This window comes from Lissotriton vulgaris, chromosome 4_1 (assembly GCF_964263255.1).
Source record: "Lissotriton vulgaris chromosome 4_1, aLisVul1.2, whole genome shotgun sequence".
Classification (NCBI taxonomy): Eukaryota; Metazoa; Chordata; class Amphibia; order Caudata; family Salamandridae; genus Lissotriton; species Lissotriton vulgaris.
In genome coordinates this window covers 2061070994-2061098627 of record NC_141691.1, presented here as the reverse complement: position 1 = coordinate 2061098627, position 27634 = coordinate 2061070994, and the positions used below count along the sequence as shown (strand labels likewise).

Below are 27634 nucleotides of genomic sequence, written 5' to 3'. Positions count from 1 at the left end.
CATTTAAAATAGGTTCAGTATATCAGCAGTATATCAGCAATGGCGCAAATACATATGCTTCACCAGTTATCAGTCCAGCGTGCAAAATGGATGTGCCTGTCTCTGCCACCGACAGGTAATCATCCACGGCGCGAGCCCAGCACCCTCCCTTATTTATATCAAGGGCAGGACAGCGCGACTAGAGCGCTGACCTGCTTTCTGCCGAGCCCGGAAGTGTTGGGCTGCCTCACCCTCCACGTGCAAACGCCCACAAGGACGCGGCGGAACGGGGCGGGTCACAAGGTAAGTAAACACAGTAACAAACAGTTATCGTATCAACTGACTTGCTCTAAATTAATATTTATATATAATAACATGACTCATAGACACAGCCCCTCCCATATGAACCACAACCAGGGTCACCGATCCCCAACACAAGAGTGACTGCCCCTCCCCCACAGGAGTCAAGCAAGGGGGGCCACTCCCCCAGGGACCTCTAGGGGTGGGGAGGGGAGCATGAATGCAATGTTCAGGGGAGGGGGGGGCTGCAGCTCCTACTCCAGCCTCACCTCTGCCCAGAGACGGAAGATCGGGAAGAGCCTGTGCGTGAAGGGGGCCCGGGGGAAAGTGTAGAGCAGCTCCATGGAGTCTGCATTGTACAGGGACAGACGCCCCCCGTCGTAGTCCAGATACACCCCCAGCTTTGGGGGATTCTCAGTAAGACAGGACAGAGGAGTCCCAGGGGAGGTGAGAGCCCAGTACTGACCATTCCACTGCCTCTCCACAGCCCAGACTCCCCCCTCAGGGGACCATGTGATCCATCCCTTCCTCTCCACAGATTCTGCTGCGACCCCCACAGCCCATCCCGCCTCCCACAGCGGCTGCACCTCCCAGTAATGTCTGCCTGAGGTGAACCCCTCGCTCCCCAGCACACAGGGATCAGAGGTGAATCTCTTGGGGGTGTCCGGCAGGGGCTGTGCTGTGAATGTCCATCCCACACGTGTCCCCCCTACGAACAGGAGGAGCACAGGATGCGCTGTGTCTGGATCCGGAGTCACCGTCACTGCAGAGAAGAGAATCAGAATGAGAGATTTAAGCTGCAGCACAGAGGACCAATCACAACGAACCACACTGTGCTTTACACTGCACTTTACAATATACTACACTATACCACACCTAACTGGGGGGAGCGCACTGAACTGCAGTTACCTGGATCTACACTGTCCTAGATGGGAGACTGCACTAAACAGCTCGCAGTACTACAGAGCACACCCCCCCACTGTCCTAGACAGAGCACTGTGCTTGAGAGACCACTGTCCTACACACTGTGATAGATACTCGCAGTACTAAACTGCACACTGCTCTAGGCCACTCTTTGCACTGGATGATACTCAGTAATACACGGTACAAGGTAGTATACAGCGCACACTGCACTGCACTAGACAGCACACTCTATTAGATGGTGCACAGCTCTCGACAGCACATCCCAAAAGACAACTGCACTTGATGTTAAGCTGCACAATAGATCATAACGATAAAGAAAGCACACTGTACAAAACGACAGCACATTGTTGTACAATTTAGTAGAGGGAACACTATGCAAAGCTGCACACTGCTCTAGACAACACAATGAGAGGCAGCACACTGCAGTACAGGGTATGCTGCACTTGGCATTACAGTGCAGTAGAGAGCACACAGTCCTAGATGCACACTGCACTATTACACATACTATACTAGACCACACGCTTCATTCAGCTGAACCCTAAAATAGTGCAATGTACAAGACAGTGCACTGCACCAATCAGCACACTGCATGAGATCACTCACTGGGATAGGCCGAACAAAGTGCTGCACAGTACACAATACACTGCACTAGAACTAACACTGCATTAGGACACTGCACAAGAAAATACACTGTATTAGACAGCACATAGTTCTAGGCAGCATACAGCACTGGAGAGCACAACACAAGAGACAATACACTATTTCACAAAAGATATACTCAATCAGTGGTAGGTAAAAGGCCCAGGGCGCACTGAGGTCTATCGCAAGTATTTATCAGTTATAGCAAGTAATCTGGCACGGTGCAAGAGGGAGGGAAAAACCACCAGCTCCCCACGTTTGTGGTCAGCCGACCACTTTACTGTGCATATGAATCCTCTGCAAACGTTTAGAGATAAACACATAAAGTTGCATAAAGATATCCCACTGATGCGTGTCTTGTATTTTCGGATGTCTTTTATTCAAGATCTCAAGCGATCTTAGCCTTGATTCCAGGCGGTCGGGACAGAGCCTGAATCCCGGTTTCTTACCTCAAGAGCAAAGGCACTCTTGTTTTCCTTTCCATTTCCTTGATTCCAGGGGGTCGGGACAGAGCCTGAATCTCGGTTTCTCACCTCAAGAGCAAAGGCGCTCTTGTTTTCCTTTCCATTTTCTTGATTCCGGGGGGTCGGGACGGAGACTGACTCTCGTTTGGTCTCCTGAAGACCGCAGTCAATTCCTTCTGAGTTAGTTGATTGCACTTTTCAATCCATGCACCGGGCGCTACAGTGCACTGGACAGTACACAGTGCTAGGGAGCTCACTGCACCAGATGACACACAGTAATAGATGGTATACTATATTATAAAGCACACTGCACTAGACAGCTCACTGCACTAGTGGATACACTGTATTAGACAGAAATCTGCACTGCACTGTACAAGGTGTCACACTGTTGAAAGGTACGCTGCAGTAGACATCACACTGCCCCAGAGGGCACACTGTGCAAGACAGGACAACTAGCAAGAGCACTGTGCTGTGTGGAACCCTGTACAAGACAGTACAGTGCACAAGACAGTACAGTGCACCACACCACACAGTACAGTGCACAAGACAGCATTAACAAGAACCTTGCACTGTATGGGACACTGCCCTAGTAAGGAAGTGATAAGAACATATGGTATCCCAACTGGTATTATTCAAAGGCAATTAGTGAGGATATGAGTATAACATTATCCAAAAGGAAGCAAGGAGACTCTATTTGATTATAGCATGTGCTCATGGCATCATTTATGTAAACAATTTGGGAAAAAGGCAAAGAAAAGGAGGGAGTAAATAGCAGTTGTAACAGCACTGCAATATACAACCAAAACAAATGAAAACAACCCAAATTGCACATGGTGCTCGAGGTGTGCGAGTGAAAACCAAGGTAGCGACGCAGGTGAAAATGTGATCAGCGTGGACGGCACATAGTGACTAGTGCATAAATATACAGTGAATAATTGACACGATGTGGTTCCAGGTAACTTGCCCAACCACAGGCTCCCTCCCATCCATCGGGTCCACACGTCATGGAGCCCCGCCCCCCAACCAATCCGCATGAGGCTTCTGGTTGCCACAAGCATCTCCAAGGAAACACCAGCCCCGCACAAGCTTCCCACAGCTCCTCGCTTGACAGAGGTACGACTCCCCGCTTTGCCTTGCCTCCCTTGCCGAATAGATTGCGCCTCACGCCACTGTCTTGGTACTAATCACAGCGCGTCCTTGCTCCCACAGATTTACTCTCTCGACGCCAATCACTGCCGGATCGGTATGAAGGAATTTTCCTTCTTGGGCCCGCTCCTGATGCGCAATTGACCCACCGCCCCTGGTAAGGCTTCTACCTTTCCACTCCATCTTTCGGACCTCCCTCTCCACCACACATGGCACTCATCCCCCCCCTTTTCTTCCCCCAGGCAACCTTATCCTCCATGCTTCCATGGACTCCGCACCTCCACATCGGCTGATTCACACGATGATACCAGTGAGTCCTTTTCTTCTCCATACCTTGCATAGTTGGTCTAGCCCAACACCCAACACTCACCTCCGTCTTTCCTCCCCCCCCGATCCCTTTTGACAAAATTTGACGTTCCGGACCCCGGCTTCCAATACTTGTTATATCCACACCACGTAGCTATTTCTTATTTCCTGCACTGGGCATGCTCCAGTACTCCCCCTGCCTATGCGCTCTCGCGAATTAGTCAATTGCCGCACGTCTCAGCCTTGCTATCCCGTACCCGCCACTCCATCACGCCGTACCCGCCATTCCAGCACGCCCTTTCCCCCCCATCTTCTGCCCCCCTTCTTCCCCCCCCACCGTCCCAGCCACATCAGCGCCTACTAGATCATGCCACATTAGATTCCGTGAGAAAGAATCCTCTAGTACTTATCGACTGAGGGCCACTAGGTACTACCACTTAGTTAATTACCGCCCGCCTCCGTTACGCCACCCCTTACCGGTAAGCCCAGAACACCAACCTTCCCCTCCTTTTCTAGCCTCTACCATGCTCACTAGATCCTGCCACATTAGACCCAGCTATAGCGAGCCTTCGAGTGCCATTTGACAGAAGTGCCTCAAGTACCCTATGACTGAATTCCACGCATGCTGGTAGGTTCCCTCACTTCCGGCTCCATACCTTACCGTTCAGAGTGTAACCCATTCTCCCTCTCCACCCCAGTACGCGTGTCACTTGACAGCCACTCCTACTTACCCATGTCCCATCGCTTCCGTCTTTCCTTTGCCTTCCTGTCCTACCCCTTTCCTTTGCCCCCATGTACAGCACTGCCTTTGACCCAACCCAGTCCTGATGAAGATCCCGATTAATGTGGATCGAAACGCTGTCGACCATCGAGCGCGATCATAGGCACTCTACACAAAGTGGTTCACGGACAACATATCAAACCAAAGTAGAAACAAACTCCTAAAGTTACCTGGAACCACATTGTGCCAATTATTCACTGTATATTTATGCACTAGTCACTATGCACCGTCCACGCTGATCACATTGTCACCTGCGTCGCTACCTTGGTTTTCACTCACACACCTCGAGCACCATGTGCAATTTGGGTTGTTTTCATTTATTTTAATTGTATATTGCAGTGCTGTTACAACTGCTATTTGCTCCCTCCTTTTCTTTGCCTTTTTCCCAAATTCTTTACATAAATGATGCAATGAACACATGCTATAATCAAATAGAGTCTCCTTGCTTCCTTTTGGATAATGTTGTACTCATATCCTCACTAATTGCCTTTGAATAATACCAGTTGGGATACCATATGTTCTTATCACATTCTCGACCGCAATCCCAACACGGTTGACGGGTTTTTGATCCTGTTATTGATACTAGTAAGGAAGTGACGTTCTGAGAGAGTGCAGTACCTGTTGTGAGACAGGAAAGCTTGCACTTGTGCATCTGTGTTCTGAGTGAGAGAAGCTTGCTCTTCTGTATGTGTATATCTGGCCTGTTCTGAGTGTAGGAAGCTTATATGTCTGCGTATGCCACCTATTCACCCACATGTCCTAGACAGGTTCTGTGTGTGTTAACTATTATGAGTAACAAAAGCTTGTACGTCTTCATCTCGTGGACATGTGCAAAGTGAGAGAAGCTTGCACCACTTTTGAAAATGGAGGGCCTGTTCTGAGAGAAGGAAGCTTGCACTTCCATGTATGTATACCTGATCTGACTGTGTAAAATGTGCACTTTCGAAATGTGTTAGACCTGTGCTGTACGACAGACACTTGCACTTCGGCAACTTCTAAACATGTTCAGAGTCAGGGAAGCTTGCACCGAGGCCAAAAAACACTACAAAAGACACAGTATCAGTATACATTAAACAGCACACTCTACGAAACAGGAAACAAAGTACTAGGCTGTCCTAGATAGCACACTACACCAGACTACACATAGTGTAAAACACCCACTGTACTAGCAAGAGCATCAGACATCACACTGCACTAAACACTGCACTGCACTAGAGATTACACTGCAAACTACAGTACACGGAGTAGAGCAGGACTGCTTTTGATTAAAAGTTCACACTATGCAGCGTCTCCTAGTGAGAGTACTGTACTGCAGCTTATACAGGCCCCAGGATCAGACACACTTTAGTTTCACTGTGTCCATGATCGAGCTCTGCCCTAAAGGGACCCCTTTGGATTGCTCGTCATTTTCATGGCTCCTGTTCGGGGCCACGGCCATAGGTTCTGGACTTAGAAGGGGTCTCATCACAGATCCGTGGGGTGGGGTGAATGGGACCTGTCAGCTCAAGTCCACTTACCTTTATATTTCTTGATCTTTTCTGGACCCTGAAACTTCACCTCCTCACACCTGAAGGGACACAAATCATGTTAGTGTCACAGACACACAGAGGCAAAGGGATATGAAAAGGAACAGCACAAACACCCTAGTATTAGAAATAAAATACTGACATCACAGGAGCGCCTGCAGAACAGCACTTGGTGTGTCTTGCTACACTCACACTCACACACACACACGCACACGCACGCACACACGCACACCCGCACCTCTAGAGGGCATCCAAAAGTGTCACACACTATTCCTTCCACTCGGAACGCTCCTCTGCTCTGAACCTTGCAGGGATTAGCACCTGATAATACAAGCTTCAGGATCTCAGAGGAAACCGTGAAAAACTCAGCCACCAACACACCCGGCCACTCTCCATCTCTGTTTCTGTCTATTTATCTGATTACCTGTGTCACTCTCTCTCCCTCAGTCACACCACTGTGTTTCTCTCTCGCTGCCTCTATGAGTGTCTCCTCCTGCCTCCCTCTCTTTCAGAAAGCTCCAGGGATCTCAAGGGAAACTGAACATTCCTTGTTATTGCAAATGCAAACACTTAATCTATATGCCACACTCTCTACTTTGTTTCACTCTCTCTCTCCTTCCTCGACTTTGTCTCTCTCTGTGACAAACAGCACAAAGATCATTGTGAACAATTTCTGTTACTACACTCACACTCTCTATCTCTGTCTCGACATCTGTATCACTCCCTCTGCCCCTCGTTGCTTCACTGTTTAACTGAATAACACTTATCTCACACACACACACACACACACACCCCCACACACACACACACCCCCACACACACACACACACACAAATACACACACTCTTTCTCTTTCTCACTAACACTCCCCCTTTGTCTCTTGTGTCCACTCATTTCTATTGGTCAGATAGGCCCCAACAAAATTAATTCAGCGATTAATACCCAAAGAGCTTTTTCCTACAGTGGTCAAACTGAGCAATCCCTCGCTGGCTAAAAACTCCATGCAGACGCCTCTTTCTTTAACAAACTCGCTACTTTCTTTAAAGACAAAGTAGAGGTTATCTTTAATGTCTTCGCTGCAAACCAAAGCTCTGAGGAGGCTTGCATGACTAACAACCCACAGTCGGTGATATCCGATGGCTCCCAAATAGAGACCAGCACCAGGGAAGCAGCAAACGTGGAAGCAGAATAATCAGAGCCATATCACTGTTTGAACGCTATCTTTTCTTCCTTCTCGCCCCTTCACAACTGGTCAAGTAACAGACCTGTTCAATCAAGTCAGGGTCGCCTTTTGATCCTTGTACACCCAGAGTACAACAGCGATTGTTCCTGGCCATCTACTATAGATTTTTTATCAAATGTTCCTTTTAGGGCACTTTCCCAAAAAATTGAAAATAGCATCGATTCTCCCTCTCCTAAAAAAGAGCCGAACCTGGACGCAGATAACCACAGCAATTATAGGCCAATTTCTCTGCTTCCTTTTATGGCCAAGATAGTAGATCTGAAATTGTCTGAAATTAAACTTGGACAAAACAGAGGTGCTTCTCTTCGGCAATCGTCCATCGTTCTGGTCTCTCAAATGGTGACCTTAGAAAATGTGAGCTTCACCAATTCCTGTTCCCAAAGTGAAAAATCTGGGAGTACAATTCGATGAAAAGACTTCCTTTGTGGGACACGCAAGTGCCATCATCTAATTGTGTTTCTTTCTGTTTAAATCACTTAGGACCTGACCTCAGGTCGCTCCCCACGCTGCACGGCTCCTCCTAGGTGCCCGTGACTGCTGCCGGGACCATGACCACAGTTCAACGACACCATCGCCAACCTCATCAGCACCCATGCCCTCGCCTCCACGGACTACATCCTCCTCGGGGACCTTAACTTCCACCTCGAGAACAACAACGACGCCAACTCCACCGCCCTGATCAACAATCTAGCCAACCTCGGGCTCAAACAGCTCGCGAGGACCTCCTTCCACGCCGCCAGACACATGCTGGACCCCATCTTCTCCGCAAGCCCCCGCGTCTCCTTCAACCACACCACTGCACCCCACTGGACCGACCACAGATGCGTCCACTTCACCTTCAAGAAACCCACCACACACCACCGCACCCAACAGTTGCCACGCAGCTGCTGGGGCAAGGTCACCAAGGACCAACTGACATCCACCCTCGCCCTGAACACCCGGCGACCCCGACACCGCCGCAACCAACCTCAAACAGTGGATCAACGACTGCGCCAATGCCCTTGCCCCCTTCAAGACCTTCAAAACCAACCACACCAGCAAGAAAGCCGCCTGGTTCACCGAAGACCTCCAGACATCCAAGCGCACCTTTCGGAAGCTGGAGAAGAAATGGCTCCGAGACCGAACACCAGACAGCCACACAGCCCATAAGTATGCCACCTGCAGACACCACCAACTCATCAGGACCACTAAGAGGACCGCCCTCAAGGACCGCCTGGATAACAATGCACACAACACCAAAGAGCTCTTCGGCATCGTGAAAGAACTCTCCAACACCAGCTCCAACACCAACGAAATTCCACCATCACAGGACCTGTGTGACTCCCTGGCCACCTTCTTTCATCACAAGATCACCGACATCCATGACAGCCTCAACTCCGACACCCCGCACCCACCACCAAGACCACCACCCCCGGGACCTCCACCCGCACCAGCCGCCTGACCGCCTGGTCCACTGTCAGTGACGAAGACACCATCAAAACCATCAACTCTATCCACTCCGGATCCCCATCCGACCCCTGCCCTCACCACATTTTCAACAAAGCCAGCACAACCATTGCGCCGCACCTCCGGAAAGCAATCAACATCTCCTTCGAGACAGCAACCTTCTCGGAAAGCTGGAAGCACGCCAAGATCAACAACCTACTGAAGAAACCCAAGGGGGACCCCAAGGACCTCAAGAACTTCCGGCCCATCTCCCTGCTCCCGTTCCCGGCAAAAGTGACAGAGAAGACTGTCAACAAACAGCTAACCCGGTACCTCGAAGACAACTACAATCTGGACCCTTCCCAATCCGGTTTTCGCAGCAACCACAGCACCGAAACTGCCCTCATCGCCGCCACCGATGACATCAGGATCCTGATGGACAAGGGAGAAACAGCCGCCCTTATACTCCTGGACCTATCAGCAGCCTTCCACACGGTCTGCCACTGCACCCTATCAGCACGCCTCCATGATGCCGGAATCCAAGAGAAGGCTCTGGCCAGGACCACATCCTTCCTCTCCGGCAGAACCCAGAGCGTCCGCCTACCACCCTTCCGCTCAAAAACCACCGAGATAATCTGCGGCGTCCCTCAGGGATCCTCCCTCAGGACAGTGGGGGGTACTCTAGCACAGTGCACTGTCTGTGATGTGCTCTGTAGTACAACTGTCTAGAGTAGTCTACCATCTAGGACAGTGGGTGTTGTAGAGCTGTGTCCTCTCTGTCTCCAGTGTGCTCTGTAGTACAGTGTTGTCTAGTATAGTCTGCCTTCTAGGACAGCGGCTGCTTTAGAACTGTGTGCTCTATGCAGTGTTCGGTCTAGTATATTGTGTGACAAGTGGTTATAACTTGTATATGCATATATGTCAGTATATGAAAGCAGGGAAGAGTAAGATAGTGGACAAAAATCTGAGGAGTTAAAAAATTTTTTTGATTAACATTGAAAATGATCATTTTAGGCAGGAGACAACAGATCTAAAACCATTTTGGCTTTAAAACTCAGGAGTCTCCTGTCTGAATCGTGTCTGTAAAGCATGCAAGAATGATGTGGGTGGGCAGTACACATATCAGTGGGGGCTGTGTGGATGTGAACAGGGCCCGTATCAGTAGTTTACGGCACCACTGCCAATCCTCAAATGTCCCTTTAGTGCTTTGAAACAGGATTGGAAATGTCTAAAACCCACATCCTCTCAGAAATCTGTCTCGTCCTTTAGTAAGGAGCTTCAACCCTAGTTTTATGCCCTAGTTCAAGGAGCATACAAAATGTATTGCTGTGTCTGAGGTCCTGCAGCTTGAAGTCTGGGAGGTCCTGCACCTTGTATTCTCTGAGGTCCTGCACCTTGGAGTCCTTGAGGTCCTGCACCTTAGAGTCTCAGAGGTCCTGCACCTTGGAGTCTCTGAGGTCCTGCACCTTGGACCCTGCTGCAAATTCTGTTTGTGGATATCTCATTTCCGTCTACAGCCTTTGGGTTGACTATGTCTTGCTGGCTGCTTCGAACACTCCCTTAAGATGGGTCCTCGACTTTTCTTCTATCGCTTGTTGTTGTGAACTGCTCCCAGGTTTTGTTCTGTGAAGTATCAGAGGATTAGCCCCTCTGTTACGACCCAAACTGCTTTCAGATTATCCCAAACCACGTGTACTGGATATTCACTCCAGGGCAGCTCCAAAAGTGGAATGGCGCCACCAGCAAGCAGGGCTCTTCTCTCTAATTCCTGTCCGTGTCTCTTTCACTCTCCTCTTCTCCACCTCCCTCTGCATTTTTCCCCCTTCACTCCCTTCCTGGTCAATCGCCTTTGTCTCTCCTTCTACCTCTTTCTTCTTCCACCTTCTCTCTATTTCTCTCTCTGCGTCTTTCTTGACTTAAGTGAGGGTTCTGAAACACTTTCAAAGGTTCGAGGATTGGTTTGATGCAGACCCGAGGATGCTGTAGGCTGAAGGGAAGTCGTTGAGGGACAAAAAGATTTCTTTCCACCAAAAGCAGATTTAAGGAACAGGGTTGGGTTCATAAGGACTGGAGGAACCCTTTGAAGACTGGAGCGATATTACTAAAGAATGAGTAAAAATTAAAGTAGGCACAAATTATAAAAGTATTCAGATGAATTAATATCCAGATTAAAGGAACCTAATCTAACAAGTGGAGCAGTAGAGAAATCATTAAGTGTACTTTTTAATAGAATGCCCAATGGATTTGTTTATACCTGGATTTTGGACAATACATGCCATTGTGACTCAGACACAGGTACAAGCCCATTTCTGTGCTTAGTGTTTTAGTGCCTGCAGGGCATCTTAAATCAACTGTGTGAAGAACCAGGTTTTAGAACCCAGCGGCGCCAGGGGCACGCCCAATGTCTTCGGGTTCACCTGTCTTAGAATACAGAGACACAGGATACTTCTCGGTGATGTCAAAGATCAGATTTATTGGCTGAAACCAGGAACAGAAGTCTACGAAGCACGACACGGGTGGTTCATCAGAGACTGTACAATTTTCGCATTGCGAGACATCGTCTTTTATGCCAAAAATCACATTCCTGACTAGCATCAATAACTTGCGAACTGTCCAATCACAAAGTGACATTTCAAAAGGTATCGCATAACAACAAGCCCACTTTCAGTTGTCCAGCCAACCATCAATTACAAGGAAAACCCAACATTCTTGCTCGGACAGGCCGGACAAACCCATAATAAAAGAACCTCAACCCAAACCATAAATAGGCCATAAAAGAAGGAACAGAAACAGATGAGAAGCAAGATAGAAGGGTGTGTGCATGTACCATAAACTCAGCAATGTCCTGCTCTTTGATCTCCATCTTGACCAGCTGCCAAACAAGGAACTGGCTCAACAAGGTTAGCTTCGGGCAATGGAGTCAGTTCGCTCAGGTCATCTAGAAGTCAGCTAAAGGTGTACGTGTCCCGAAGACTCGCTCGGCCGTAGTCATTGGCCTATGTGAGGGCAACCACAAAATGGCTGCCGTACACAAAATGGAACCCAAAGGTTCAGAACGAAATCCCTGAATACACAGTGTATCCATCAATTGAACATGATGAAAACACTAGTACATACCGCACTCATCATTTGCGGTCCACTGATACCAAACTCGTCACGATACGACGACCTTTATGGAACGGGTTCAGAATCACGGAACCTCAGACCCTCTTTTTGCCCTTACAAAGGCAATAAACCCAAACTCATGTCAGTCTGAATCCAGGTCTATATTCATCAGATCATCAAGATGTTGCTGTAGCATCATCCTAGTACTTAGTAACTCTCTCTGGACAGGTCTCCTTGCACAAGAAGTAGCACAAAGGCCACAAATAGCAGGAGCACACTGTACACAAAGACAGAACAGAAAAAGGATAGCTAAGATCATCCCAATGACCATCAGAATCTTCCATTCCCAGGTGGATAACAATCCCCAAAACCATCCCATTAACGACCAATCTCCTTCGTCCACATGTACAGACTCGGAGATCTTATGTAGCTTGGAAATGGCTTGGTAGACTGTCGGAGCGTTGTCTGGAATGAAAACGCAGCAGCTCGATTGAATCAATTTACATACCCCTCCTCTATCTGCAAGTATGACATCTAACACAACTCTGTTCTGAAGAGTCATAAGGCGATCCGACTGGAGCTCAGCAGTCAAGTTATTAAGGGCACCAGCAGTCTCAACTATGGTGGACTCAACCACTCTCGTCAGTTGTCGGATGTTCCTGCTGTTAGCCATAGGTCCCCAAAACGGCAGAAAACCCTTCAAGAAATCTCCTAATTCTTGTCCTGCAGTATCCTCCTTACTGAAGACACCTCTATCAACTCTCGTCTTGTGGTAATCTGCCACAGCTGTATACGTTGGAGGCAACAGGAACGAGACAAAACACTTGCCCGAGAAATCAGGGGGCAACCATGTGTACGCTCTATCATAACAGACAAAATAGGTACCCTTAGCTGCTAAAAACGATGGGGAAGTCTGGGACGCAAAAACATACGTCTCAGTGCAAACTCTCTTCCCTAACTGAGCTCTCGGATTCTTGCCATTACCTTGCAGACAGAAATGACCCTGATGGGGTATGATCCAAATCGGAGAGGATCTTTTCGCTCGCTGGTTCTCACTCAGACTAACTCCATATCCAGTAACATTCCATCCAATATACGCTAGTGTCTCATCTTTCGGGATAGTCTGATAAGAGCTAATTCCTCTAATCATATTGACTGTACCCTTAACTAGAGTACTATTCTTCGGATTGTCTTTCACAGAATGTAGGGGATAAACTTCACGAGCATAGATGAACATCGTTCTGTATGCCCACACAGAACCATTGTAGCTAAATGGCAGGACCAGGTAAGGAATACCTTTATCAGTAGTATGAGGCATAGGACCACACACCCAACAATTATTCGTGTTCACTACTAGCTGGTGTTGGTGCAGAAGCTGAACAAAGGAGTTATTGACGAATTCCAATCTCCTAATGGACTCATGTTCGGGCAGAGGGTAAAAAGAATGCGAGTAAACAGTAGGAGGAGGCATAGGATATGTAGTGGGTGCAAACATCACTTGAAAAGAGAATATAATATATCCCATCAGAAACATCATTAAACTAAGTAGCATAAAAAGACACAATATTAAAAAACACTGTCTGCTCATAATTTTACACATTTTGCTCTTAAAGCTCATTCTTTTAACAGGTCTCGCCATCTCAAAAAACTCCATCCTCTAACCGTGCTGTTCGCAGCAGTTGGTTCGATTCGCTCAGTGTACCTCTGAATGTCCATGGGAACGCCCTAGAACAAACCAGAACCATCGACCTTGTGTCTACACGGCAGTAGGCTCTAAGTCTTTATACCGCGATCCTACAGCTGAACCCAGATGGCGGTTCGAAAAACAAAAATCGGTCAAAACTGTTTCTCGGAGGAGAAGGAATAGATTCAAAAATAGCAAAGAAAAGACTTTATTTTATTTGTCCAACGACTCTTGGTCGCAAATTATAACGGCCTTTGCCAGGCAATGTCTGATCACGAAACAAAAGTTTAGGTTCAGTTGTATCCTGTTGAACTGACGGTGGCACAGCTTCTTGCAGAAGATCTTCGCTTTCACGCTCAGAGTTTTTCCCAATTAAACATGCATTGCTATATGGCAGAAAATGAGGCACGGTTTCAGTTTCAGAGTCTGGAATACCTTTCTGGACCCACTGGTCGTACAGCAGAGGCAAAGGAGCTCTCTTACAATGTACGCCATGGATCCAGTTCTTTTTACCGCGCACTCGCACTGCAGATCGCGTCGATAACAACACCAAGTAAGGTCCGGTCCAGTGGGGCTGATCGTTCTTGGTCCACTGAAAATTCTTGACCAGAACCCAGGAAGCAGGATCCATGGCGTGTCCTGAATCTCCAGAAGCCTGAGGCAATGTATCATGACCCTGTTGGTGTAAAACACGCAATTTAGCCGTCGATTCGTACAGATAGTCAAGCAATACAGGGTGTTCAATTTCACTGAATTTGGTTGGCCTCGGCACTCCCCATATGTTTGCCGGGCGACCAAAAACAACTTCATAAGGACTAAGTCCCACTTGTGAATGTACAGTCATCCTAGTTGACAAAAGTGCTAGCGGCAAAGCCTCGGGCCATTGTAGACCAGAGCTCGCCTGAATCTTGGCCAGTTTTAACTTAAGGGTGCCATTAAAGCATTCTACCAGACCAGCAGATTGGGGGTGATTTGCAGCATGGAACTTTTGTCGAATTCCCAAACCTTCACACACTCTCTTCATCACTTGACCCACAAATTCACTCCCATTGTCACTCCAGACCATTCTCGGCAAACCGAATCTAGGGAAAAATTCCTTAACAAGGGCTTTAGCTGTGGACAAAGCAGTATTATCTTTCAGGGGATATGCTTCTACCCATCTCGAGAAGGCACAAACAACCACGAGTACATATTTCAAGTTGTTGCACCTCTCCATGTGGATGAAATCTAATTGCAAAGCCTCAAACGGATACGTCGGAGGTGCAAAATGACCAGCTGGAGTTGGAGTTCCCTTACCAGGATTGTACATCAGACAAACCATACAATTCTTTACCAGATTCTCTGCACACTTAGGAATTCCAGCATTTTGCCATACTGGAGCCAACAACTTACAAACCCCTTTCGCACTGATATGAGCCATTCCATGCGCCATCGTAACCACTGCAAGCACTTATGCATCAGGTAACAACCATCGCTGATGCTCTGACAACTCAACCCAACAACCATTCGAATCCAATTTACCCTTACTTTCTCTCCATTCATTCAACTCTTTCTCTGTAGCTTCAGCTTGAATTGACTTCACGCTCTCTATCGTATCTTCACACATATTTCTATCCGGAACCCATCTCGCCGGAGCCGCAACATACATTCGACTCATCACATGTCTCACCGTTTCTTTCGCAACTTCATCCGCAAACGCATTACCACGACCAACATCATCAGTAACTTTCTTATGTGCACTGCATTTCACAATCGCAACTTGCAATGGCAAAGTAAGTGACTCAAGAAGTTCATTCACCAACTGACCATGCTGAATCTTAGTTCCATGCGAAGTCAGGAACCCACGCTCTTTCCACAAACGTCCAAAACTATGAGCCACACCAATCGCATACTGGCCGTCAGTGTACACAGTCACTTGTTTCCCTTTCAACAACACACACGCTCTTGTCAATGCAATCAACTCTGCTGCTTGCGCTGATTTATGTGGGATACGTGCAGCTTTAACAATCGTATGAAAAGTCATAACAGCATATGCCGCAGTCTTATCACCATTCGGAAGCTTGAAGCACGAACCATCTACCCATAAGGTACCATCACACTCCCTAAGTCCCTAAGATCAATTCTCCCTTTCGTTTCCTCCTCTGTCCTAAGAAAGCAATCATGCTTTTCAGAAACACATGTCTCTACTGAAATCGGCAACAACGTAGCTGGATTCAACGTATTGCATCTCTTTATGTGCACATGACTCGCTAAGAGTGTCAACTCGTAACCTGACAATCGAGCACTAGTTAAGTGCTGTGTCTTTGTCCTGTTCAACAAGGTATCCACTGCATGTGGAACCATTACAATCAATGTATTATCCATCACCAAACCGGCAGACTGTCGAATAGAGACAGCCGCTGCCGCTGTAGCTCTCAAACAACTCGGCAACGCTCTAGCTACCGGATCCAAAGTTGACAAGAAATACGCACAAGGACGTTGCTTATCTCCAAACTGCTGTGTCAAAACTGACAATGCACATCCCTCTCTCTCGTGGACATAGAATGTAAAAGGCTTACTGTAGTCGGGAGTACCTAACACAGGAGCTGAACACAATGTATCACGCAATTCTGAAAAACTTTTCTGGCATTCGTCAGTCCAAGGAATAGGATTCGGAGTATCCTTGACAGTAAGAGCTAGCAAAGGTTTCGCAAGAAGTGAAAAATTTGGAATCCACTGTCTACAATACGACGTAATACCCAGGAAAGCACGCACTTCTCTCTGTGTATTTTGCACACTCATTTTCGCAATCGCTTGAATTCGTTCTGGGGTCAATCTTCTTCCCTCCTTCGATAAGAGATGACCTAAGTAGTGCACTTCTTGTCGACAATACTGCAACTTCTAAAGAGACACGTTATGATGGAAGTCAGACAAATGACGCAACAACGACAAAGTAGCCTCTTTACAAATCTCTTCAGTATCAGCAGCAACTAACAAATCGTCGACATACTGAATAAGGGCAGCACCATCAGGTAAGACAATCGTATCAAGCTGTGTTTTCAAAGCCTGACTATAGATGGATGGACTCTCACAATAGCCTTGAGGAGCGCGCTTGAACCGGAAACTTCGGCCTCCTAAAGAGAAGCCAATAACTCTCCTCGGCAACCGGGAAGCTGAAGAAAGCATTCTTCAAATCGATCACCGAAAACCAGGTAGCAGAAGCTGGAATCAGAGTCAGAAAAGCAGTAATGTCTGGCACAACAGGAAATTGCGGAACTACAATCTTATTCACCTCACGAAGATCGATCACAAACCTATACACAGGCGGTTGTGAAGAATCAGTACGTTTCAGAACAGGCAAAACCGGACTATTGCACACATTACCTCTAATTTCTTCAATCACACCTTTCTCAATCAGATCATAGATGATCGCTAGAAGTGCTCTTTCACCATCACTGGAAATCCGATATTGGGGGAATACGGGGCAATCTAGCATTCGCTTTCAACATCACAACATATGGCGGGATCTCCAAAAGACCCACATCGTTAGGACCAGTAGCCCAAAGAGAATCAGGGAGAGAAGACAATTCCAATGGAAGCCGATCTTTTGACAAATACATCGGAGAGATCACTCTCTTACCCAATGTAAGCTGTACTCCTGAAGGAGAACAATGCAATGTCGCATACAATCTCTTCAACAAATCCAAACCCAACAAATTCTCACCACAACCTGTCGTTAGAATAAGGAGTGCTTCAAATTCGCAAGGTCCAACAGAAAGAGACAAAGGACTAAAAATCGGATTACTAACCAGGGCGCCAGAAAACCCTACTGAAACATTCGTTAAGCCAGACAAAGGTGCGCCAGGGAGTTTAGAGTGCATAATAGAACTTTTCGCAGCACCAGTATCCAACAGAAAAGGCTCTGACACACCTGATGTAATCACTTCAACATAAGGTCCACTCTGATCTACTGGAACTAAAACAACTCCGTCTCTTTGTCTATGGCTGTCCTAGCAATCATTATCGTCCATATTCTCACCTTCGACACAGTAGTCGTCCGCATAGTACTGAGTCGTCCTACTAGACGCACCATTCTGTTGATCAAAACTATTCATCAAATTCTGTGGAGGCAAGGAACGCGCGTTCTGGGGGAACACACCACGTCCTCTACCTCTAGGAGCTTGCTGAACACCTCGACCTCTCACACCAGAAGCACCATTCGTGCGTTGCAACAGAACCGGACAACTATTCTTGAAATGACCCTCTTCTTTACAATACGCACACTGATTAGGGCCTATAGGAAAACGCTGTTGAGAAGTCTCAAACTTTTGCGAGTTTCTCTGATACTGTGGAGGTTGCTGATAATCGCGCTGATTATTACGAGGCGGATACGCTTTCTGTAAAAGAACCTTCGTCTTTAACTCTTTAGTCTTCTTGTCGGCTCTGTCTTTCTCATCCTTATCCCTATTCTCGTAATACTGTGCAGTAGCCAATATCTGTGCTGACGAAGAAACAGCCCAAGAACTCTCTGAATCCTTCAACTTAGTGCACAAATCTGGAAGCAAGTTATGCAACAACTTATCGACAAACAACCGTTGACCACCTTCCGTACTCATGTCCTGACCACTATGGTCGATAAACGTCTCTTCAAACCTAGTGAAGAAATCAGACACACTTTCGTCTTTCTTCTGCTTACATGCAGACAGTTTATCCAAGTTTACACGCATAGCAGGCATCAAAGTTTTCATGTAGTTAATAATCCTACCAGGGAGTTCTGCAACTAAAGGCTCAGATTTAGCACCACCAACTTGTCAGCCATACGCGGCACCAATATTATTCCATGTATCACCTAACTCTGGCGCATGATCCGTATGACGAATCAATCCCCATAAAGGCTGTGGAACTACATTTCCAAACAACATGTCTATATCGGCCAGATTCATAACACATGAGTCTGCAGTATGTGATAATTCCTTATGGTACCCAGCAGAATTTTTACGTGGATCAGGCAAAGTCTGCTTAAGGGCCAAAACTTCAGCTCGCTTCCATGGAACATGTACCCAAACACGCTGATAATGAGCCGGTGCAGCTACAATACCAGCTTGAGCATTGGCCTGAACTGCTTCCTTCCACACCGGAGGAACCTCTCTCATTGGATATTGTCGTACTTTTCTCCTAACAGAAGGATCAGGCTCAAACAACGGCTGAGAAGGAGACTCACTCCTAAACGACAACAATGTGGCAACTGCTCGTTCAACACCGAGACCCACTATAGTTCCCTTCGCAAACTCGGACTGTACACGGAACAACTCAGACGGAGTCTGTCCCAAATCACCATCTTCCCATTCTTCACGAAGGAAAGTACACATTTTATCGAAAACATACCTGTGCTTCGGTGCTTCCCATTGACGGAAGACATCCATAACAGACTCTAAAGAATATCTTAAAGAATTAGTAACCCATTTACGTGCTAAATTATCCAATACTTCCCGCTCTTCGAGACCAGGCATTTGGCTACGCAACTGTTTACGCGCTGAAACAGGGGTCATACTCAATGACCCAAAGAGAGGAGACAAAAGACCAGTAACAGTATCAGTCATTCTTTGTCGAACAGAAGGAGAAGTTGACATAAGAACAGTAGGAAAAACAGGATGAGACAAAGCATACGTAGAAGTAGTATCAGAAGGAGTATCAGAAGTAGACAATACAGGAGACAAAGTCATAGAAACTGGAGACGGAGCAGGTAGCAAAGTCGGCGGCCCTTGAGAAGGCTGCGCCAGAGGAATAGGAGCCAACTGAAAAGGAGCTGGCGGCTGTACAATAACAGGAGGCAAAGCAACCGGAGGTTGCCGTGGTGCTGTAGCACTCTGCACATAAGGGGGTGGCGAACTCAACAAATATCACATCAAAGGATCTTTCTCCAAGTCCTTCGTTGCACCTTGCTGATGAGGTGGCAAAGCTGGATAACACTTATCAATCGCCATTTTGCGTTGCCTGTGCAACTGCTCACTCGCTTGCTCTTCTTCGTTATCTTTAAACTGTATAGCAGCTTGCATTATCGAGATATCCTTCTCTCTTTTATTTCTCTTTGCTAATTTAATTTCTTTTTGTTTGGCTTCCTTTCGCCAAAGTTGGAAAGAGTCAAACATCGCCGGCCGGGCTTTCTTCTTAAAAAGTTTGACTTCTAGATTATCTAAAATCTCCGTGTCATAAATACCATATTGGGGCCACTTTAGGACACAGTCCTTCCTAGTGTATCGAATCCACACTTCATTATATGTGATGGGGCCCACGCCATGTTTCAAATAGAGCTCATAGGTCGGAGTTCCAATCGGAGGCACGGGACACGAATCCTCCAATCGGGAATCCCTATTAAAACCACAACAAAATATCTTTCCAAGTCTGCTAAGACCAGGCATTTTCGCTGACTAGTCTAGCTTCAAACTTCAAGGGAATATCGAATATGATAGTCTCGCGAATACACGAGTCCCTCGGCTTTGGAGCTTGCGAGTCTCAAATCAAAGATACCAAGGGATACCCAAAAACTAAGGACTGGGAGACGCTCCACTCATACTTAACTGAGGTATCGATGACGTCGCCAGAAGACCTGTCTATCGTCTCGCTCTACAAATCATCAAAGGGCTCCAAGACAGGGCGACAGTCAGGGCAGCAGTCCTTCGTAGCCGTCGGAAAGCGGGGAACCTCGCAGCAAAGACTTTCGGACCACGACGATATACAGGGGTTGATGTAGTGGCAGGCCTTCCTCCAGAATTTTCACATGAAGCTTCAGGCTTGGACCGGTACCGCTGAAGTCGCCCCACGTTGGGCGCCAACTGAAGAACCGGGTTTTAGAAACCAGCGGCACCAGGGGCACGCCCATGTCTTCGGGTTCACCTGTATTAGAATACAGAGACACGGGATACTTCTCGGTGACGTCAAAGTTCAAATTTATTGGCGGCAACCAGGAACAGAAGTCTACAAAGCACGACACGGGTGGTTCGTTAGAGACTGTACAATTTTCGCATTGCGAGACATCGTCTTTTATGGCAAAAATCACATTCCTGACTAGCATCAATTACTTACGAACTGTCCAATCACAAAGTGACATTTCAAAAGGTATCGCATAATGACAAGCCCACTTTCAGTTGTCCAGGCCACCATCAATTACAAGGAAAACCCAACATTCTTGCTCGGACAGGCTGGACGAACCCATAATAAAAGAACCTCAACCCAAACCATAAATAGGCCATAAAAGAAGGAAGAGAAACAGACGAGAAGCAAGATAGAAGGGTGTGTGCATGTACCATAAACTCAGCAATGTCCTGCTCTTTGATCTCTATCTTGACCAGCTGCCGAACAAGGAACTGGCTCAACAAGGTTAGCTTCGGGCAATGGAGTCAGTTCACTCAGGTCATCTAGAAGTCAGCTAAAGGTGTACGTGTCCCAAAGACTCGCTCGGCCGTAGTCATCGGCCTATGTGAGGGCAACCACAAAATGGCTGCCGTACACAAAATGGAACCCGAAGGTTCAGAACGAAATCCCTGAATACACAGTGTATCCATCAATCGAACATGACGAAAACACTCGTACATACCGCACTCGTCATTTACGGTCCGCTGATACCAAAATCGTCACGATACGACGACCTTTATTGAACGGATTCAGAATCACGGAACCTCATGTGACTTTTACTAGCCGAGGGCAAAATCTCCCTGTGCAATTTCTTCATGTGCATCTTTATGTCACTGAATGATACTGAAATAATCCATGACTATTTTGTGTTGTCTCTTTTTTTGAACAACTGCTGCACTCCGACCATTTCCCGGTTTATAAAACGTTTTCTTTTGATGCCCTCGCCGGGGCTAAAACCGATGGATTGATGTGCAGTGCGTTACAGGTTAGGTGAAAATATCAAGATTAGAGCTTTGCTTTAAATTTTAATAACTGCTCTAAAACCTTTCCCTTGTGGAAGCGCTAATGTTAATCACAAGTGGATGAAAGGTGTTTTGGCATAGCCTTCTAAATATAAAACATCTCTGTGGAATGTACCATTATGCATAAACCTCTCAATGTGGAATTTTAAGCCTGAATAACAAATGTATTAAAATATTGTAACTCAGCAACCACATCACTTTGCCTCAGTTTGAAACACTGTAGTATGCATCTCTCTACTATACCTGTAATTATATCAGAATTAGTGCTTTCATATAGCTGCTAATTACATTGAAAAGCTTTGCCAATTGTGCCCACTTACTTCTATTGGTAATTTAACTTTGGGTACTGGGGCAACTTGCAGTCAGATAGACACCAGTCATACGTTATGTATGTTCCTTAAACTAGGGTATGAAACTAGGGATGTAGCCATCTACGGCTGTACCCAAGCTCCTTACTATAGCCATATAGCCTGCCGTAGAGGGCTATACCGGCTATTAAAGTCCCTCTCCAGCGTTAAAGGGAGATGGACTTTAATAGCCGGTATTGCCCAGCTACGAAGGGCTATAAGGCTATTAGAACATTCTGCCACTAGAGGGCTGAGTGTTTTAACAAAAAAAACAAGCCTTAAGGGAGCGTGAGGGAATTGGAATCCCCTCAGGCTCCCTGAAGCCTTTGTTCACAGCCAGAGCTGTGAACAAAGAAACATTGGAATGTTGTAGCTCCAGGCATATACCAGCCATTATAAGCCCGGAGCACTCCATTGTTTTCAATGGAGCGCCCCACATTCCAATGTTCTAATAAAGGATAAGGCAGGGTTAGGGGAGGATGTGGGGTTTAGACATTTCCAATGATGTTTCAAAGCACTAGAGGGACATTTGAGGATTGGCAGTGGCGTCGGAAAGTACTGAAGGAGGTTTTGAGTGCTCTGTGATTGTGGAAAACTTGAGGTAGTTTCTGTGGACAAAGAGGCGTTTCCTGACACAGGAGAGTTTCCCTGGAGTTAGGGGGTATTGTCATGAGACTAGGAGTTTGTGGAGTTTCAAAGTCATTTTTTGAAAACTCAATTAAAGTTTCTTAAAATGAAAAGTAGTTTTTAAAGACTGCGGATGTTTTTAGAACAACCCAGGGGGCATCAACACTATTTGTAAGGTAGGAGAGTAGTTATGAGGTGATCTACATATACTAATTGTATGCGGTGGTACTGCTCTGGCACCAGAGTGGATTTCTGTGAGCTCAGTACTGACACTGCAGCCAGACCTGCTACTTACACACTGAGAGGAAGACAATAAACCAGCCTTACCTGTCCAGGGTGCTTCTGACATCCTGCAAAACAAAAGAGGGACATCAGTTTCCACAACCAATTTTAAATTCTCGCAGACGTTTAGGTATTAGTTGTGCAATTCAGGTTAATGCAACAATCTCATCTAAGGAGACACAAGGGTGTCAACCTCACACCTCAAAACAGACAGCCTGTGATATTCTGAATAGGGTCACATGACACGGCACAGCTTGAGATATCCCAAATGGGCCCTCAAGACAGCAGAACTTTTAAATTCTGATATAGGGCAGATGGAGTACAGACTGATATAATCTGAATGCGTCATGCATTATAGCCTCTCGTTCCTGAGATCAGGCGGCATACCTGCTAAAACTCCTGCATCGCTAGAAATATTTGGTGATATACCAGAGAAAGAACTAGTGTTCATGCTCAAAGTATACCACGCCACAATACTTTTGGAATTAAATGTACACCTGTAAATAAACAAGTATTTCGTATAAAGCACAGGTTAAGACCTTTTTGTCTCTTGTTTCTGTTAGAAAACGTTTATCCATACAAGCTGCAAAACTAGAACAGAGTATAACACGTACTCAAAAAAATGCTCTACTGTCTCCTATACCATGGTGTTTTCGTTCACAACAGGAGGCTCTTAATACTCTGGGAGAATTGGTGACACTTGAACTGGAACAGCCTCAGTCTTTAAATTAGGTTATATATAAAAAAAATTGGGCTTTGCTTTGAATTGTCTCAGTTTGCCAGATTTATGTCAGTCCATTCATTTCATAATTTATTCTTCAGAGGTCGTCCCTATCTTTAAAAAGGGTCATATGGGCGTCCCTGCCAACTACCGACCGATAAGCCTGATTGATTCCACTCAGAAGGTTGCTGGGAAGGTGGTTCTTGGGAGAATCCTGCAATGGGTTGACGAAAATAAGGTTCTCTCGGACTACCAAGCAGGATTCAAGGGTGGCACAGGGATCATATAGCAGGCTTTCCGACTACTACTCATCTATTGGAAAGTGGTTCTTCTGGGAAAAGACAGTCTTTATTTCGCGTTCATCGATCTAAAGACTGCCTTTGACCTTGTGCCTAGGGAACGTCTTTGGGGAGTGCTGTCCGAAATGGGGATCCCCTCGTATCTTTTGTCAATGTTAGTGAGGCTGCATGATGGCAACTTTGCCCAGGTGAGGTGGGGCCAACAGGGGCAGAAGACTAATACAATTCCAGTAAACAGGGACGTCCGCCAGGGATGTGTGCTAGCCCCAACCCTGTTTTCACTTTATGTGAACACCGTGGAGGGAATACCTTTCGAAAACTTCATCCGACGCACCTTCCCTAGCGGGCGAACAAATTCCAACTCTCCTATTCGCTGATGACACTCTTCTCATTTCTAAATCCCCTGTTGGCCTCCAGACCCTCCTGGACAACTTTCAGTCCTTCTGCATCCAGAAAGGGCTTGTTATAAACCCAGATAAAACAAAATATCTGGTTTTAAATCCACCTAAAAAGCTTAGCAGGCCCCCAGTCTTGAACTCCACATCACTCGAAAGGGTTACTGTATTTGACTATCTCGGAATCCGTATTTCGGATACCATGCAGTGGACTTCCCACTCTCAGAAAATGCTTCTTTGTCATAAAAGGGTGGTGGGGGCCATTCTTAGGGAACATCGCTCCTCAACCACCAGGCCCATCGCCCCGGTGGTTGCGATATATAAGGCTAGAGGTGTAAGCTCTGCCCTTTACGGGGCCGAACTGTGGGGTACATGTAACATGGAGCAAATCATCAGTTCCGAAAACAAATTTTTTAAAGATTTAATGGCACTCCCCCAGAGTACCCCTACGATACCTCTATTATTTGATTTGGGCTGCCAATCGATCTGTGACTTGGCCAATGTTCGACCGCTTCTACTATGGGCTCGGCTGTGGCGAGTGCCTGAGGTAGCAAAGTATGTGGAGGGCCTATCAGAAGTTATGTCCATGTCAGGCTGGAATAGAATCAAGTGGCTCAAAGATGTTAAAACCCTGTTATGTAATTTGGGCCTAAAAGATGCATGGAAAATAAAATCTGCCCCTCCAAAAGCAATATTGAAGAGAATTTACTGGAGTTGGGTGTCTAGGAAATGCTATTCAGATCCAAATTTGGGTCGAATAACCAGTAATTTCTTGGAAATTAAGGATGTTGCTTTTTGCGAACCCTACCTTGATATTATCCAAAACCCAATGGATCGGGCTTTGTATTTTAAATTTAGGGCTGCCATACTCCCAATTTGCGAATTCACTGCGCGATGGAAAATTCCTTTCCCGACTTCCCCTTTTTGTCCAAATTGTGCGACTAAACTAGAATCTATGGCTCACTTTTTATTTGCATGCCCAGAGTACCAATCACTAAGGAACCGTTGGCTTAAGCCGCTGTGTAGAGAATTAGGTACTAGGCAACATCTTGTGGCGCTGCGAATTTTTAGAATGGACACTCGAACATTATATGTGTGTGGACTATCCAAGTTTCTGAGATGGGCTTGGTCTATCAGATCAAAAAGGCTAAGAGATAATGTTTAATCTGTGATTTTATCTTTCTTGTTTTACTCTTGGGCGAAACATTTGTACTGTTTTAATGATAATTTTAAGAAGTTTTCTATTTAAATTTTTACATGGTTGTAAAATTTGTCCTCTTATACTGCCAATGTATTATTCTGTTTTTTTTTATACATGTTCATGCTGTTAAGATTTGATTTTATCGAAATAAAGCCTTTTTCATACCTCATACCATAATTCAGGTTAGGAAATCTTTTGGGGAGGACTAGGAATAATCTCACAAAGTACTCTAGGGGGCATGTCTTTGACTTTTCTAACAGTCTTGATCCCAACAATTCAATTGAAACTAATTGCAGAAAGTTTAATGAAAAGATTACAGTGACTTTGGATAAAATAGTCCCATTATGAAGATGAAACCGTGTAACCATCTATCTACCCCATGGTATAATGAGCCACTAAAAGCAACAAAACTAGAGTGCAGACAATTAGAAAGGAAATGGCATCGTTCTTACATGGAAGACAAACAACATTGAATAAGCATAAACAAGAGATACGCACAGCTGAAGCGGCTTTTACACAGATTCTATTTTAGCGGCCGCTTACAGCGCAAAGAAGGCCTTTGAGGTCTTCGGGGGCTTATCTAATCCGCAGTGCTTAAAACATAATATTATTCCCATGCAGCAGCCGTGTGATGATCTTGCGGTATTCTTTGAAAAGAAAGTCAGCAAGACCTTAGAGGACATTGGTAATTCTTCTCTGAGGTGGAAGGTGCACCTTCCAGGTACCACCATGACTCTTGCTTCTTTGTCTAATGGAGATGCTTAAGAAATGTCGAGGCTTGGGAGTGGTGATGGCACCCATTGGAGGTTTGAATTCTTTGAGCCGATTACAGAGGAAATCTTGTTACAATCGCTTTGTCCACAAAGTCTGAAATCTCCATTCGACCCTCTTCCGCCTAAACAGCGGAATAAATGGATGGATGAGTTGGTGCCACCACTAACATTATTCTGTAATCAATCGCTAAAAGACTAGTACCTCCCAGCTGGAAGCAGGCTGTGGTCCTGCCTCTGACGAAGAAGCCATCACCAAACCCAGCGGTATTGAGTAATTATAGGCCAATTTCTCTCCTTCGTTTCCTGGTGAAATTTCTGGAGCATCATGTTAGTGAGATCTTATCTTCCTTCTTAGAGGCTTACTTCTTGCTTGAGGAGGAGCATTTTGGCTGTAGACCGGGCCATGGTACAGAGACTGCACTTTATGAGATCTGTATGAGAGCAGATAATGGTAAGTCTACAGTCCTTGTCCTGTTGGATTTGTCGCTCGCTTTCGATACGGTCAACCATTACACCCTGCTGACAAGGCTGGCGGACTTGGGTGTTGGTGGGACCGCAGGGAAGTGGATAAAACCCAATTTGCAAGATTGATAAGGGGGAGCACCACCGCCTGACAGCAATCACTTTTTAGACATATTAAAAAGGGGGGGGGGCTCAAGGTTTAGCACTGAGCATGGTGCTGTTTAACATTTAAATGCAGCTTCTAATTTCTCTGATAAAGACGCACCACGTTTCTGTGGTTAATTATGCAGACGATACGCAGCTGATTCTGTCTTTTAATAATAATCAGCCAGATTCTGTAAAAGCTTTCCAGGCCTGTTTAGTGGATGTTGTACATGGAATGAGTGCAAACTCCCTTAAACTAAACGGGAATAAGACAGAATTGTCATGCTGCCCGGCGAACAAGATTTCGATGCCACTTCCCATGAATTTCTCGCCACTCCCTACAGAGACTGAGTTATGCTTCTGAGAAGCAGTGCACAATCCTGGAGACACTTTTGATGATTCTCATTCCTTGGAAAAGTATGTGAACAAAGTGCCTGGTGTTTGTTTTGAACGGCTTCAAGAACTAACAAAACTGTTCCCTGTCCTGCCTGATCCGGCTAAAGCAATAATTGTGCGAAGTGTCATTCTCAGTAGATTAGACGGCTGTAATGCTCTCCTATCAGGAGCCCCTGACGACTCGATCAAGAGACTCTAGAGTTCAGGTGGCGGCAGCAAACCTGGGATTAAACAGGTCACAGAGGTCCTCGGCTTCCAAGGCTCTGAGGGAACTTTATTGGCTCCCTGTGGAGCAGAGGTTTTTTTTCAAGGCGATGTGTCTTGTGTTTCAGGCCCTTCAGAATAAGAGCCCCTCAACGCTGCAGCCTAGACTGAAAAGATCTGCTCCAGAGAGGGCGCTAGGGTCTGCAACCGCTAATCGTATTAAGGATCTCGAGTTCACGAGGTTCGACAAGGGGGTCGCGCCTTCCCAGTGACGGCCGCCTAGAGTTGGAATAGGAGACCGTCTGAATTGAGGCCTTGACAGATTTGTGGACATTCAGGAAAGCCTTG

The 27634-nt window shown here is 46.2% G+C and overlaps 1 protein-coding gene across 1 annotated transcript in view; it reads right to left on the bottom strand.

Moving 5' to 3' along the window:
• Nucleotides 1-369: 369 nt before the first annotated feature.
• The window catches only part of LOC147724976 (E3 ubiquitin-protein ligase TRIM39-like), a 167340-nt gene continuing 140075 nt past the window's right edge, over nt 370-27634 (bottom strand). Inside the window, exons 4-6 of the mRNA XM_086966459.1 lie at nt 22737-22759; nt 6057-6106; nt 370-1042 (exon numbers count right to left, since the gene is read on the bottom strand). Coding sequence (XP_086822585.1) covers nt 534-1042; nt 6057-6106; nt 22737-22759 — 582 coding nt within the window. The 3' untranslated portion in view covers nt 370-533. The remainder of the gene's footprint in view (nt 1043-6056; nt 6107-22736; nt 22760-27634) is intronic.